The 12273-nt window shown below is 38.2% G+C and overlaps 1 protein-coding gene across 4 annotated transcripts in view; it reads left to right on the forward strand.

Annotated features, from left to right (window-relative positions):
* Positions 1 to 12273, forward strand: part of NTRK3 (neurotrophic receptor tyrosine kinase 3) — a 459350-nt gene that overhangs the window by 401251 nt on the left and 45826 nt on the right. For 2 of the 4 annotated variants that reach the window (XM_007479383.3, XM_056806736.1), the window contains one exon: positions 8507 to 8581. The exons of the other annotated variants lie outside the window; for them this stretch is intronic. In XM_007479383.3, the coding sequence (XP_007479445.1) occupies positions 8507 to 8581 (75 nt within the window). The remainder of the gene's footprint in view (positions 1 to 8506; positions 8582 to 12273) is intronic. 4 annotated transcript variants of the gene reach the window in all.

Here is a 12273-nt window from a genome sequence, read left to right on the forward strand (position 1 = left end):
CTTTTATGAAATGCTTACTATGTGTCAGGCACTATGATAGGTGCCATGAGTAAAAAAATTAAATAGCCCCAACCCTCAAGGAACTTGCATTCTACTGAGAATCTTATCTTTTCTCCCATTTAGCTGTCCATAGATTTCTGTGATTTGGAAATATGGTGATCAAATAAACTAGTGGGAGAGGTCCGTGGATGAGTATGGTATTGTATTCTTTCAACATCATCCCCATGGAGAAAGTTGTTTGAACACAGCAGATGATGATAGATTTATACTGGAATCAGAGGGATTCTGAAGTAGAAGTAGTTGGAATAGGGAGGTCACACAAGTGGTGCTATTAGGTTCTAAACCCAATCACAGGGAAAGAGAAGAGAGGGCTGTAGAAGAAAGGAGGTGTTGATAAAGATGGTGGGTTGGGAGTCAGGGAAGGGAATTATTTTCTATCTTAAGCTTAGTGTGGTGATTCTCTTAGGTTGGTAGAAATATGTGTTTAATAATTTGAGTTTTATTTTCTGTGTGAGAGGCCTTTTTATTCTAAAAGACAAATTAAAAATATGACATATAAAGATACATAAATTTCCATACAAATATCTTCCTTACCAGCAGTAATTAAGATATTTGCATGTAGAGGGAACATAATTATCCCTTGACTTATTTTTGTTTTGAGAATTGTGTCTCTCTTCTGATCTGTTTTTAAAGTCAAAGTCTTTGAACTCAGCCTGCAACTTAATATGAGGAGAATGAGGAAAAGATGGGGTAGGGCTATAGGCAAAGATGAAAAATATTAGTCTTAATTTTTTAAATTTCCTTTCTGAAATCAGTTATATACAAAGGATTGGGGTTGGGATAATGGGGGCGGAAAGAAGAAACAAGCAAAAGTATTAGATTCTACACTCAACCACAAGGAAAGAAGAGAGCAGGTTGTAGAAAGAAAGAGCATTTAGCCCAACCAGGCTAGTTGAACCTGACAAGTTGAACCTGAGAAAGAAAAAATAATGGGATTCCCATGAAGTACAACACAAAATAACTAGTGAATAAATTATATATAAAGGATTTTATGTTTGGTTAAAGGCTTAGACAACTTCCATGAGGCTGTGATGCTAAAAAAAAAAAGGATAGAGGGTACAGAATAAGAGAAATGAGTAGATGTTGCAAAAAGGTTACCATTAGGAGAGGAGCACTTGACCCCCATTGCCTAGCCCTTACCACTGTTCTGCCTTGGAGCCAATACACAGTATTGATTCCAAGACAGAAGGTAAGGGTTTAAAAAAAATTTCAATGGGAGTAATTATAACTTAAAAATCAGCAAGCCCTATAAATCACAACCTGATTTTTTGTTTAGCTGATTGACGATACTTAAGAAAGTAACAGAACAAATGTTAATAATGTAAATTAAATGTCATGAATACATTTTCCCCTTAAAGCTGATTGTTAAACATATATTAGCACACTCCAGATTAGGGCTCTCCAAAAGTAGAATGGACTACCTCAGGTGGTAATGGGGCATCCTTTCCATTGGATGTCTTAAAGCGAATGCTGGCTAATGGTTTGCTGCATATGTAGGAGGTATTCTTCTCCAGAAATGGATTGGCTTACATGGCCACCAAGGTCCCTTTTATGTCTGTGATTCTTAGTGATGGTTGTTCAACTTGGGAAATACAATCATTCTGACATGTTTTGTTTGTCATATCTTAGGAAAAAGAAAGTGATTTTATTTTGCTAAGACATCTGCTGACTATTGTTCAAAGTTATTTTTCTGCATTGGATAATGGGCCTTGAAAGGGTTGCTGGGGTACAGGCCAAGTAGAAAGTGAATAAAGAGGAAAAATCCAATCAGTCTAAATATGGTTTGCTAAGGGCTGGATCCTTTTCATTTTGTATCTACCACGGCCTCTATTATGGGGAGACAATATGACATGGTGGATAGAGAGGGGCCTTGATGTCAAAAAGACCTGGATTCAAGTTTTGTCTCTTTCACACTAGTCTTATTTATGATCATGAGCAAGTCCCTAAGTTATGGATGAATTGTTGATTTTCATTGGTGGAGACAATTTCTATACTAGGCTTTACTTTAGATAATTTTAGAGTATGAACTTTAAAATAGGCAATTACAACAACAGTTAAAACAAATGTCTCTAACATCTGGTGACTCTAGTTTTATTTGCTTCATGTTAACTGTTCTTTCTTAAAAGGGAAATTCAGGGGCAGGTGGGTGGCTCAGTGGATTGAGAGCCAGGCCTAGAGAAAGAGATAGGATGTCCTAGGTTCAAATCTGGTCTCAGACAATTCCTACCTGTGTGACCCTGGGCAAGTCATTTAACCCCCATTGCCTAGTCCTTATCACTCTTCTGCCTTGGAATTAATACATAGTATTGATTCTAAGACAGAAGGTATGGATTTAAAATGGGGGGGGGAGTCAAGGTTACTTTTAGGGTCTTGAAAATAAAAACTAAGGATGGAGATGAAAATTGGATTACCCCAGCACTTGTCACTCTATCCTTTGATCTATATTGAAAGGGTGAACTTTGTTTACACCAAGCATTTCTTGATTTGAATGAATTTGATTTGTTGTTTTGAAGATAAATTTTCCAGTGCCATATTGCTCATGGAAGCTTCGAGGGGAATCATTTCCTCTCTTCTACTGAGCTATTACCATGATGGCCTTGGCTAACTTCATTAATGTCAGGTTTGGGTAAGAGTTCTATTCTTCTTCTGCTAATTCATGTCTCTCCTTAACAACCTTCCAAATTGGCTCTAGCATTCTCAGGTGGCCCCTCATAGCTTTCAACTAGCCAGGATGAGACTATTATTACCTTTGTTTGTGTTCTGATATTCACTCTAATTGAATCCATAGTGGTGTTATTTGGTCTTGTCCGCAGCCAAAAAATTATTCCTCTTTTCCTCTCTCTACCTTGGCACCAAGAATTTACTTATTCTTTTCTATATTCATTGAACTTGTTCTTGAGTTTCTTTTGGCAAAATTTCAGCCTAGATTAGCTTGATGGTGCTCCATTTCCTCAGGAGAAGAAAGCAATGAAGTTGGTGCTAGATTTGGAGTCAGTGTCATGGTTCTATCCCTTGCTACCTTGGACAGGTCTAATCTCTCTGGGCCTCAGTATCTTCAGCTGTGTGAACTGATGACTTCAGAGGTCACTTACAGCTCTTAATTTATGACTCCATGATTCCACTCTATAGGTATATATTGTGCAAATGAGACATCATTGGGGAATCAGGTTCAGATGCAGCATAGCTGTGATAGCTTTTTATTCTAGACTTATAGTGTATGTGGTTTAGATAATAGTTTTCTTTCTTCATTGAGATTTTCTGTTTATAGGCATATACATTCATTAGTTAGTGGGCTAGATCTGGTAGATAATGAATGAAGAGAAAACTGGATCTACTTTATACTACCCATTCTCTTCTTTCTTAGAGTCTTTGTTTGAGTTGAGTATCTCTTAGTTGAGCTACCCAGCAAATCATCAAACCAGTTACCAAGACCACAAATGACCAAGGAATAGATGTAATGGAATGTATCCACATTGGGAGAGTTTCAAAAGATCAAAAGGTCATTTCAGAGAATAAGACCTGGAGGAGAAATATCCCAGAAAGGAAATATACCTATTCCAAAAGCCACCCAGACAGGAGAGTTGGGGGAAAGTGTCTCACTTCCTTGCTTGTGGCTACTTCTTTAACTGAACCGCTTCACTTTTTGCTGTGAAGTATTTTATTACAATGAAAAAATCATAAACCTGTGACTAAATCTCCCTTTCAGCATATTTATATGTGTTTTCCTGATCCTTTTCTAGAATTTAACGACAAGTCAAACAGGAGAAAGTTCAATGAATAGGTCATGCTATCACCTTTGCTTCTCCTTTCCAATAAACTCTCATTGCTTACACATATGATTTACATGGATTTTTGCCACTAGCTATGCTTTATCTTCAGTTTCTAGTCTTGTTATTTCAGTCACCTGAAAATTGATTTCTTCCTAGGTTTTGCCTCTGTTTGGCTAGGAAAGCATGAGTGTGCACATTTGTAATTCACCTGGTCTGGTGACATCTCATATCGAAGTAGACAATTTTCTTCTATAAGAAGGAAACACAGATCTATTCCTCCCCTCTACATTTCTATAGTTCATGGTCCAGTAGTGAGAACTTTTCATTTCCTGGACCCCTAGGAAATACATGGAATTTCATATAGTCCCATGTGGCTCACTACCTTGTTGGTTTGAGACATGTAGATGTAAATATTCTCCTTCCCCTGTGGTTAATGAACTGACTTCGTTACCTAGCTAATTTGTTGCACCAACATGACACAGAGCCCATCATCCTTTAAAAGCATGTCTATAGTTCGATTCATGCTTCATTTTCCCCTCATATTCTATTGACCTGCAACTCCACTCTATATCTATCATTTACCAACATGGTTATGCTGCTAACCACATTATCACTGATCTTTTTTTCAAGGACACTAATGCATTTCTTGCCCTCTCAGACTACAATCTCCTTTTCAGCCACTTCCATTGCTTCTTCACTCCCAAGGACATATTCTCTTCCTCACTGTGACCATAAGACTATTGACATCATGTACTGTCAGCAAACCATTGACCTTTATTTTTGTCATCCCGAACCTTCTGGTAACCTGGACATTCTTTTTGCTACTCTGAATTCTCTTTCCTCTCTTTTCCTTCTGTTGTTTCCAGTTCACCATCTCCCAGCCCTAGATCAGTGCTTTCAGTGCCTGCTTACTTCTTATTGTACATCCATTCTGCAGTGTTGTTTATTAGAGGAAGTTCTAGAGCATTATCAACTTGGTTTACCATAATCTAGACAGAAACTTTGCCATCATTTCTTCAAAACAATGTTGCTGCTTCTCTGCTATTTATTCCTTAGCTCACATTCCCTCTTATGACTCTACCTTCTCATCTCTACCTCTCAGTCTTCTCTTTTTTCTCCCAAATGTTTTCCTATGCAGATCTCTTAAAACTACTCAAAAAACTTGATAATCATTTCTCTGTTCATCATCCTCCCCATACTTTACTGCTACTTATTAATTTGCATTGGTTAATTGTGGCAAAAGAGCATTGGCCTAAATGACCTTAAGAATATCTGAATGTTAGTCATTAGTAGTTGTGTATTCTTGAATAAATCACTTAATCTTTCTGAGCTTCCCTTTCTTTTTTCTATAAAATGTAGAACCATATGTTGATAAGTTTAATAACTAGCTTCTCCACAAAAATGAAGGATGAATGGCACACCTTTAAATTAAATCTGCACTGTTAACATTTACCATCACTTTCTTAAGTTGAGATAACAAAGCAATAAATCAAGACCTATTTTATGGCATTTGCTGATTTCCATGGTGTAAATGTTAATACTGAAAATTTAACAGTAGGCTTTTGTGAGCCAGGACAACTGGGCTCCAACATACTATTACAAAATAAGTATTGGATTATGAAAGTTAAGAGGCCTGGAGCTGTTCCTGACCCTCTCTGTGTAACTAGCTTAATGATCTTGGGCAATCATTAAATATCTCTAGGTAACAATGAACTCATTGATAAAATCATCAAGTTGAGCCTGGTGACTTTTAAGTCACTTTCTATTCATTTGTAAGGTAGTGCAGAAATTTATCATTCTGTAATGTGTACAAAAGTGCTGTGAAAATTGTGCATATCTAAGTTATTTCTATAACATGCAAATCACTGTGATAGGCACATATTTAACAAGAGATATGAAACATCAGGCAAGATTACAAAGCTATTCCCCATTCCATTTCAATAAATTCACATTTCTTCATCCATTCTGTCACCTTTTCCTGATGTCTCTAAGAAGAACAGATTTCCCTTTTCTACTTTTTCACTGGTACCCATCTCCTGCTATTTTGTGACCATATTGTTCCCTCTCTGATATTCTTTTTTTTTTTTCACTACTCTCCTTAAAAACAGGAGTGTATTGGTAAATATTTAACAACCATCTCCCTGGGGGAAAATACACTCATGGCATAATTTAAGTTTAATTTGTATTGTAAACATTTTCTCCATCATTTTCTAACGACTAGATAATTAACAAAACCACAAAATAGTCCCTGTTTTGTAGCACTTGTTGCCTTCTAAGGTGTAAATGTTCACACTGAAAATTTAACAATTGGCTCTCATGAGCTAATTTAACTTGTCTCTAACCCCCCTGTGTAAATTTCTCCCTCTCTTTTCTACCTTTAAAAATCATTCTCTGATTTTATACCTCTTTTAACTACCATTTCTATAATACTTTTCATGGCTAACGCTCAGAAAGAAATAGTCCATAATATCTACTACCTCAAATCCCTTGCCAGCAATGTCCTCTGTAATGCCCTTTAATAATCTGGTTTTGCTTTTGCTTACCACATTGAAATTGCTTTCTCTAAAGTTTCAATAATCCACACACGGCCAAATCAGATAGTCTTTACTCACTTGTAATTCTTCTTGAACTTTTGGTTGGATGATTTAGGAGTCATGGAACTCTTGAGGCCATCTAGATAAATGCCCTTTAAAAAAATCCTTCTTTAAAATTCTCTACTTTGATCTCTGAAACATTTCACTATCTTTAAAAAAATTGTTTGTTTTGTTTCTTTTGCTAGCTCTTCTTTTTTCTCCCACTCATAGTTAAGGGCTCTATTCTTCTGTTTCTACATATGTCTTTGGGGAATTGACTCCAAAATCTATACCTCCAGCCTCCTCTTTTTTGCTGCCAATAGGAATTTCCATTAGGTTACTCCACAAGCACCTGCAACTTTACATGCTGAAAATCAATCAACTCATCTTCCTTCCCTTGACATAGGCATCCCTCCTCAACTTAACCATTCCTATCAAAGACTTCTATTCTCTTTCACTCCAGGGCTCATGACCTTGGTTGGAGTCATTTGGATCCTTTCAATTTTTACCACCCACGTACAATCCATGGCCAATTCTCCAAACTCAGTTTTGCTACCCCCTTTATATTTTTACAGCCACTGGTTTAGTCCATGCTTTAATCATCTAACACCTGGTTTTCTATAATGGTTTCCAAGCTATTCTTTTTTACTTTCCTATTCTCTAGTTCCAACCTCTCATCATTCAATTGTATCCTCATGCAAGTTTCCTTCATATGCATTATCTGTTTTGGTGCTTTCAGTGACTTATGTTTGCCTGTCATTGAACACCTAGACCCAGTCTTCAAGACTTTCTACCAATTTACCAGCTTCCTTTCTCCTAACTGTTATATGGACACCCTTTTCAGCCAAACAAATCTGCTTGCCGTCCCCACTTCATGACTTCATTTTTCCTTATACATAATTCCCATGTTCCCATATTAGTGCCTTTCAGCTGTGTTTTCCCTTCCTGTCATCTTCCTTCTCTCCATCTTCCCTAACCCAATGCAAAATTCACAACTCCCTTTGGCCAGATAGTGTCTTTGACTAACCCCATCTATTTTTGTTCACTTCTCTGCTCAGCATCCCATCAGTTCTCTACTAATGCTATATTAATTTGCATTGGTTAATCCATTGTATCATAAAAATGTACTTCTGTTATTTCCCATGTGAGTCTTCTGTCTCTGCAAGTAGACTGTGAAGGCTGCAGTTTTATCTTCTGTATGATATCTAGAGCCTATATATGTATTTAATAAAAGTTACCTATTAAACTTATCACAAAACAGTGTTATAGGCCATTCTGTTAGAAAAAAGTTTGGCTCAGTAGTTCATTTTCAAAAGAAATGTCTGTCCCCTTGCTTTTTCCATCAATACAGTGGAATTTAACACAGCCATTTTCCCTCTATTTTCAAAGGAAATGAACAGGGTCTTTTTGTCTCCTCAGTGGCTAAAGAGACTCCTTAAAGTTAGCACAGAACCATTCCTGAAAGGGTAAACTGGCCAGGATAAAAAAAACAAAAATGAAAACAAAAACTTTTTCACACTGATGAATTTAAAGGGTAAAATACAGGGGACTCTGAGGACAAATGTTGCCTCGGTGTAACTGTAAAATTCTTCTACCCAAGGGATCTCAATGAAACCAGCTTCCCTTTAGTGGAACTGGCTGGCCTGGCTGAGAGGCACCCCCTGGTCAGGAGGAAGGCTGTGTTTTTTGAAAGTGGCCAACTGGATCCAGAAGATACTAAATCAATGGGGGCATTGACTCCTGTATTATCAGTTGGCTATTGAATTGCTTGATAAAGAAAGAGCGTTGCCTGGAAGTGGTGCAATTTCATGTCTGCCCAGCCATGGAGGGTGAGGGGGGAAATCTCTGAATGATAACCTGAGCTGAGAAACTGAGCTCTGTGGTGAGTACCAGCTCATTAGAAGCTATTGAGCACGGTATGCTTACTAGTAGCATTGGAGAGCTATGAGGAGGTTGAGGCTAGGGTAAGGAATACTGTTCAGTTAAAGACCCACCCTCTCCCTTCTTCTCCCTTCTTTCATCCTCCCATGCTTCCTTCCTTTCCCCATTTCCCTTCTCTTCTCTTTTTCCTCCACCCCGTTCTCTTCTCCCATTCACTGTCAGGAAGGGCCAAGCCGGAAGGGGCAATTCAGCACAACGTGGCAGCGGCAGAGGCTAGCAGCACCAGCAGCTACAACAGTGAGTGTGGATTTCCCTTCCTGAGACCAAGGGTTTCTGGGCAACTTACAAACAGGCTGAGGACTGCCAAGGGGCTTTGGGGTGGACATAGCCCCGGATGCTCTTCTGCCTTCTTCTCTCTGGCATCATGTTCTCCTCCACACTACCTACCAAAGGAAGTTACTCAACATGCTCGTGGACATGTGAAATCCAATCATCTTATAGGGGAGATGAACTGGGCAACCATTGCCAACTGTGTAAGGCCAACCGGTGAAATGATTAGCAGAGATTAAAGAATGCCTGGGACTCCATCCAGGGCTGGGTGTGTAGTAGGGGTTAAAGAAGCCTGAATGGAAGTTGACTTGGCAGCTTTCTTGCATTTAAAGAGCTGAGAGTCAGGGCTATGCAGAGTGAGGGCAATCGTGAATATTCCCCAGGTCCTTTACCAGGGGTAGCAAGCATTTAAAAAAAAAACACACACAGTTGCCCCCTATGTAGGTTATAAGATATGAGGGGATCTGTGTGTGGATGTTCCAACAAATTTTGCCCCAGAAGGTTGTCCCCTGTCATCAGCTTACTTATTGAAGAAACTATTACTAGAAACTTAGCTCTGTCTCCAAATTATTTCCCCCTCAAAAATATAGAAGAGGATCATCTCCATCCCCTTTTATTTTTTTTACTTCTATTTTTTTTAATTAAAACCTTTGCCTTCCATCTTGGAATCAATACTGTGTATTTGTTCCAAGGCATAAGAGTTGTAAGGGCTAGACAATAGGGGTCAAATGACTTGCCCAGGGTCACACAGCTTCCATCCCCTTTTAAGCCCCCCTCACAGTCTATTGATGGAAAGACAGCATGAAATATGGTAAAGGCTGAATTTGATGGTTTCCTTTCAAAAGGCTCTATTCCTCCCCATGTTTTCCCTTTCCTTCTTTTGAAGGATCCTTCCTCTTCTCTCCTAATTCAATTTCACAAGTATTCATAAGTCATTCATTGTGTTATTAGCACTGTGCTAGGCACTGGGAACACAGAGACAAAAATAAGATAGTCTCTGACCTCAAGGAGTCATTATTCCTAACCTGTCTGGAAAATGGTGGGGAGAAAATTCTGTAGTGCATTTATTTTTTCCATGGAAATCAGATCCTGGGCGTGAAAGCCTGGTATGTTGACTTGCTTTCTTCCAAGGTACCTACTAATGCAGAGAACTGAATGTGGGTGATGTGGGTGAGTTAATGTTGCTATGAGAACCTTCCTGGCTAAATTCCCTGACAATATTTCAAATGTGCAGTTTGAATGCTGTGTTAATGTTGGGTTGGAGATGATTTGAGTGTTCCTCTCTCTTTTTCAACTTTCAGTCATTTAAAAAAAAACACACAGCCTTTTTTGGGGGGGCAGTTTTATCAAATTCAGTTTCTCCCAAGAGCACGTTTAAAGGACATATTACCCTAGTATGTGGGATGTATGCTACTGAGAACACCTACTTCAAAGCTTTAGATTTTTGCTAACAGATGCACATATCCAGCATATAGCAAATCAAATGTGTGAGGCAGGCTAGTAAGAATTTTGAAAGCAGGCACATTAAGAGAACTAATTACTCTCTGCCCACATTTTTAAGATAGCATTTGCATTTCTACTTCCATTCAGGTCAAACTCTTGGTTTCTTGTTGGGTGGTTTTTAGACAAAATGTGAGGTCGGACAAATGAATTCCCTCCCTTCCTCCTCCCCTCCAAAAGAAAACAGTATAATTATTTTCATTCTTACATAGATTCAAGCAGGCAGCCATAGCTGCCTTTTTAAAGAAAGTCATAGAATCATATGATCACAGAATTTCAGGACTAGAAATTCCTAACCTAAAGTCCAGGAACGTATTATTTTTTTAAAAAGCTAGCTAGCTAGCTAACTATATTTCAATATAATTGGTTTCCTTGGCAATTCTATGTATTTTTATTTTATGCACTTAAAAACACTCTTCTGAGAAGGGGTCCAGATGTTTCACCAGAGTGCCAAAACAAGGTTAAGAAGACCATTCCTGCTCTTTGGGCCAGAGTAAATCTGGGAAACATGGGTTTGAAAAGAAAAGTGTTCAATGAGTTCTGAATTAGGAAAACTTAAACTGGAAAATCAAATGGGGATTGCACTGGAACTATATGGTTGAAATGTACTAGAAATGTCATTAGAACTGGGGAAGCATTTGATATAGGGTATATCTGATGGAGACCACCTTCATTGATAGAAGGAATAGTAGTCAAGTATTATAGACACTGTGAAATGTCTGTTTCAACTAGCTACTTATGAAATATATTCAAATATCTGGGCTTCACTAATCACCCCACTCACTCGCTCTCAAACTCTGGGACTTATGTCATATAATGCTCTAGGGCCCTGTGTTGGTGAACCTATGGTACCTGTGCTGGAGGGGACTGCTCCCTTCTCCCTCTCCACCACATCTGAGGACATAGCTTGCCTCTCTGCCCAGCAACCCAAAGGGAGTGCTTTCTCCCTCCTCTCCCTGGGGTAAAGAGGTGGCTCACATGTGGTGTGAAGATATAGTTTGGGCACTCAGTCTCTAAAAGGTTTGCCATCATTGCTCTAGGATAACATGACATCTGCTTGTAATATATATGTGAGTCTGTACACATATTAACATAGCATTTCCCTATAGATATCAACTCAAGAAGGTAGAATGGGGAAGACAAGTTTTGTATATTCTCTTTTAGGTACTTGCCTTATTGTCTTGAGCTCCTCAATATGTTCTAATTTACATGACTAAAGGAGGAGCAGATGAGTCTAAATGGCCATGGATATGTATATTTTGTGTGAACATATATAAGACAAGTCATGAAACTTTTTCATGTATCTTCATTGGGGACAAAGGATTTTTTTGTGTTATTGATATTGGTTTGGGAATGTTTATAGAGCATGTATACAAAAAGACTTCATTTCTAATTGCATTGAGTTAATGGTAACTCCAATATGTTTAATACATGTTAGGAGGTTTATATATAGAAAAGTGCATGTAGAACTCTTGAACCTTGGTTGAGGTGTTTTGCTATACATTTTGTGTCTAGGATTATGTTAGAAGGAGTCCTAAGTCTCATGACTACATTTATTTTATTTTTTTAAACCCTTATCTTCTACCTTAGAATCAATACTATATATTAGTTCCAAGGCAGAAGAGTGGTAAGGGCTAGGCAATAGGGGTTAAGTGACTTGTCCAGGGCCACACAGCTGGGAAGTGTCTGAGGCCAGATTTGAACCTAGGACCTTCCATCTCTAAGGCCTGGCTCTCAATCCACTGAGCCACCCAGCTGCCCCCTCATGACTACATTTATGAATGGAAGATACAGTCCAAGTCTTGGATTCTCCTAACAGTCAAGAAAAACAGGATATCTCTGTCTAGGTCTCACCCAAAAACTTTGTAGCTAATCGTTATTAGTAATATAGGTTGGTTAAACAAGTACATGGCAATATATTTTTTCTAAATCAGATAAAAGTATAAATATCCCCAGGAAATGAATCCCTGGTAAACTCTTTTGTACTTAATGAAGTCTTTTTTTAGAAAGCTAATAGTCACCTACCAGTTTATTTTATGACAGTCCAGCTATTCATATACCTTATTTGTGTAAAGGAGACCATCCTTAGACTACAAATGGATTTCTATAGTACATCTAAAGATAATATCTCATTCATCTTCAGATGAGTTAGGTAGAGG

This window comes from Monodelphis domestica, chromosome 1 (genome assembly GCF_027887165.1).
Source record: "Monodelphis domestica isolate mMonDom1 chromosome 1, mMonDom1.pri, whole genome shotgun sequence".
NCBI lineage: Eukaryota > Metazoa > Chordata > Mammalia > Didelphimorphia > Didelphidae > Monodelphis > Monodelphis domestica.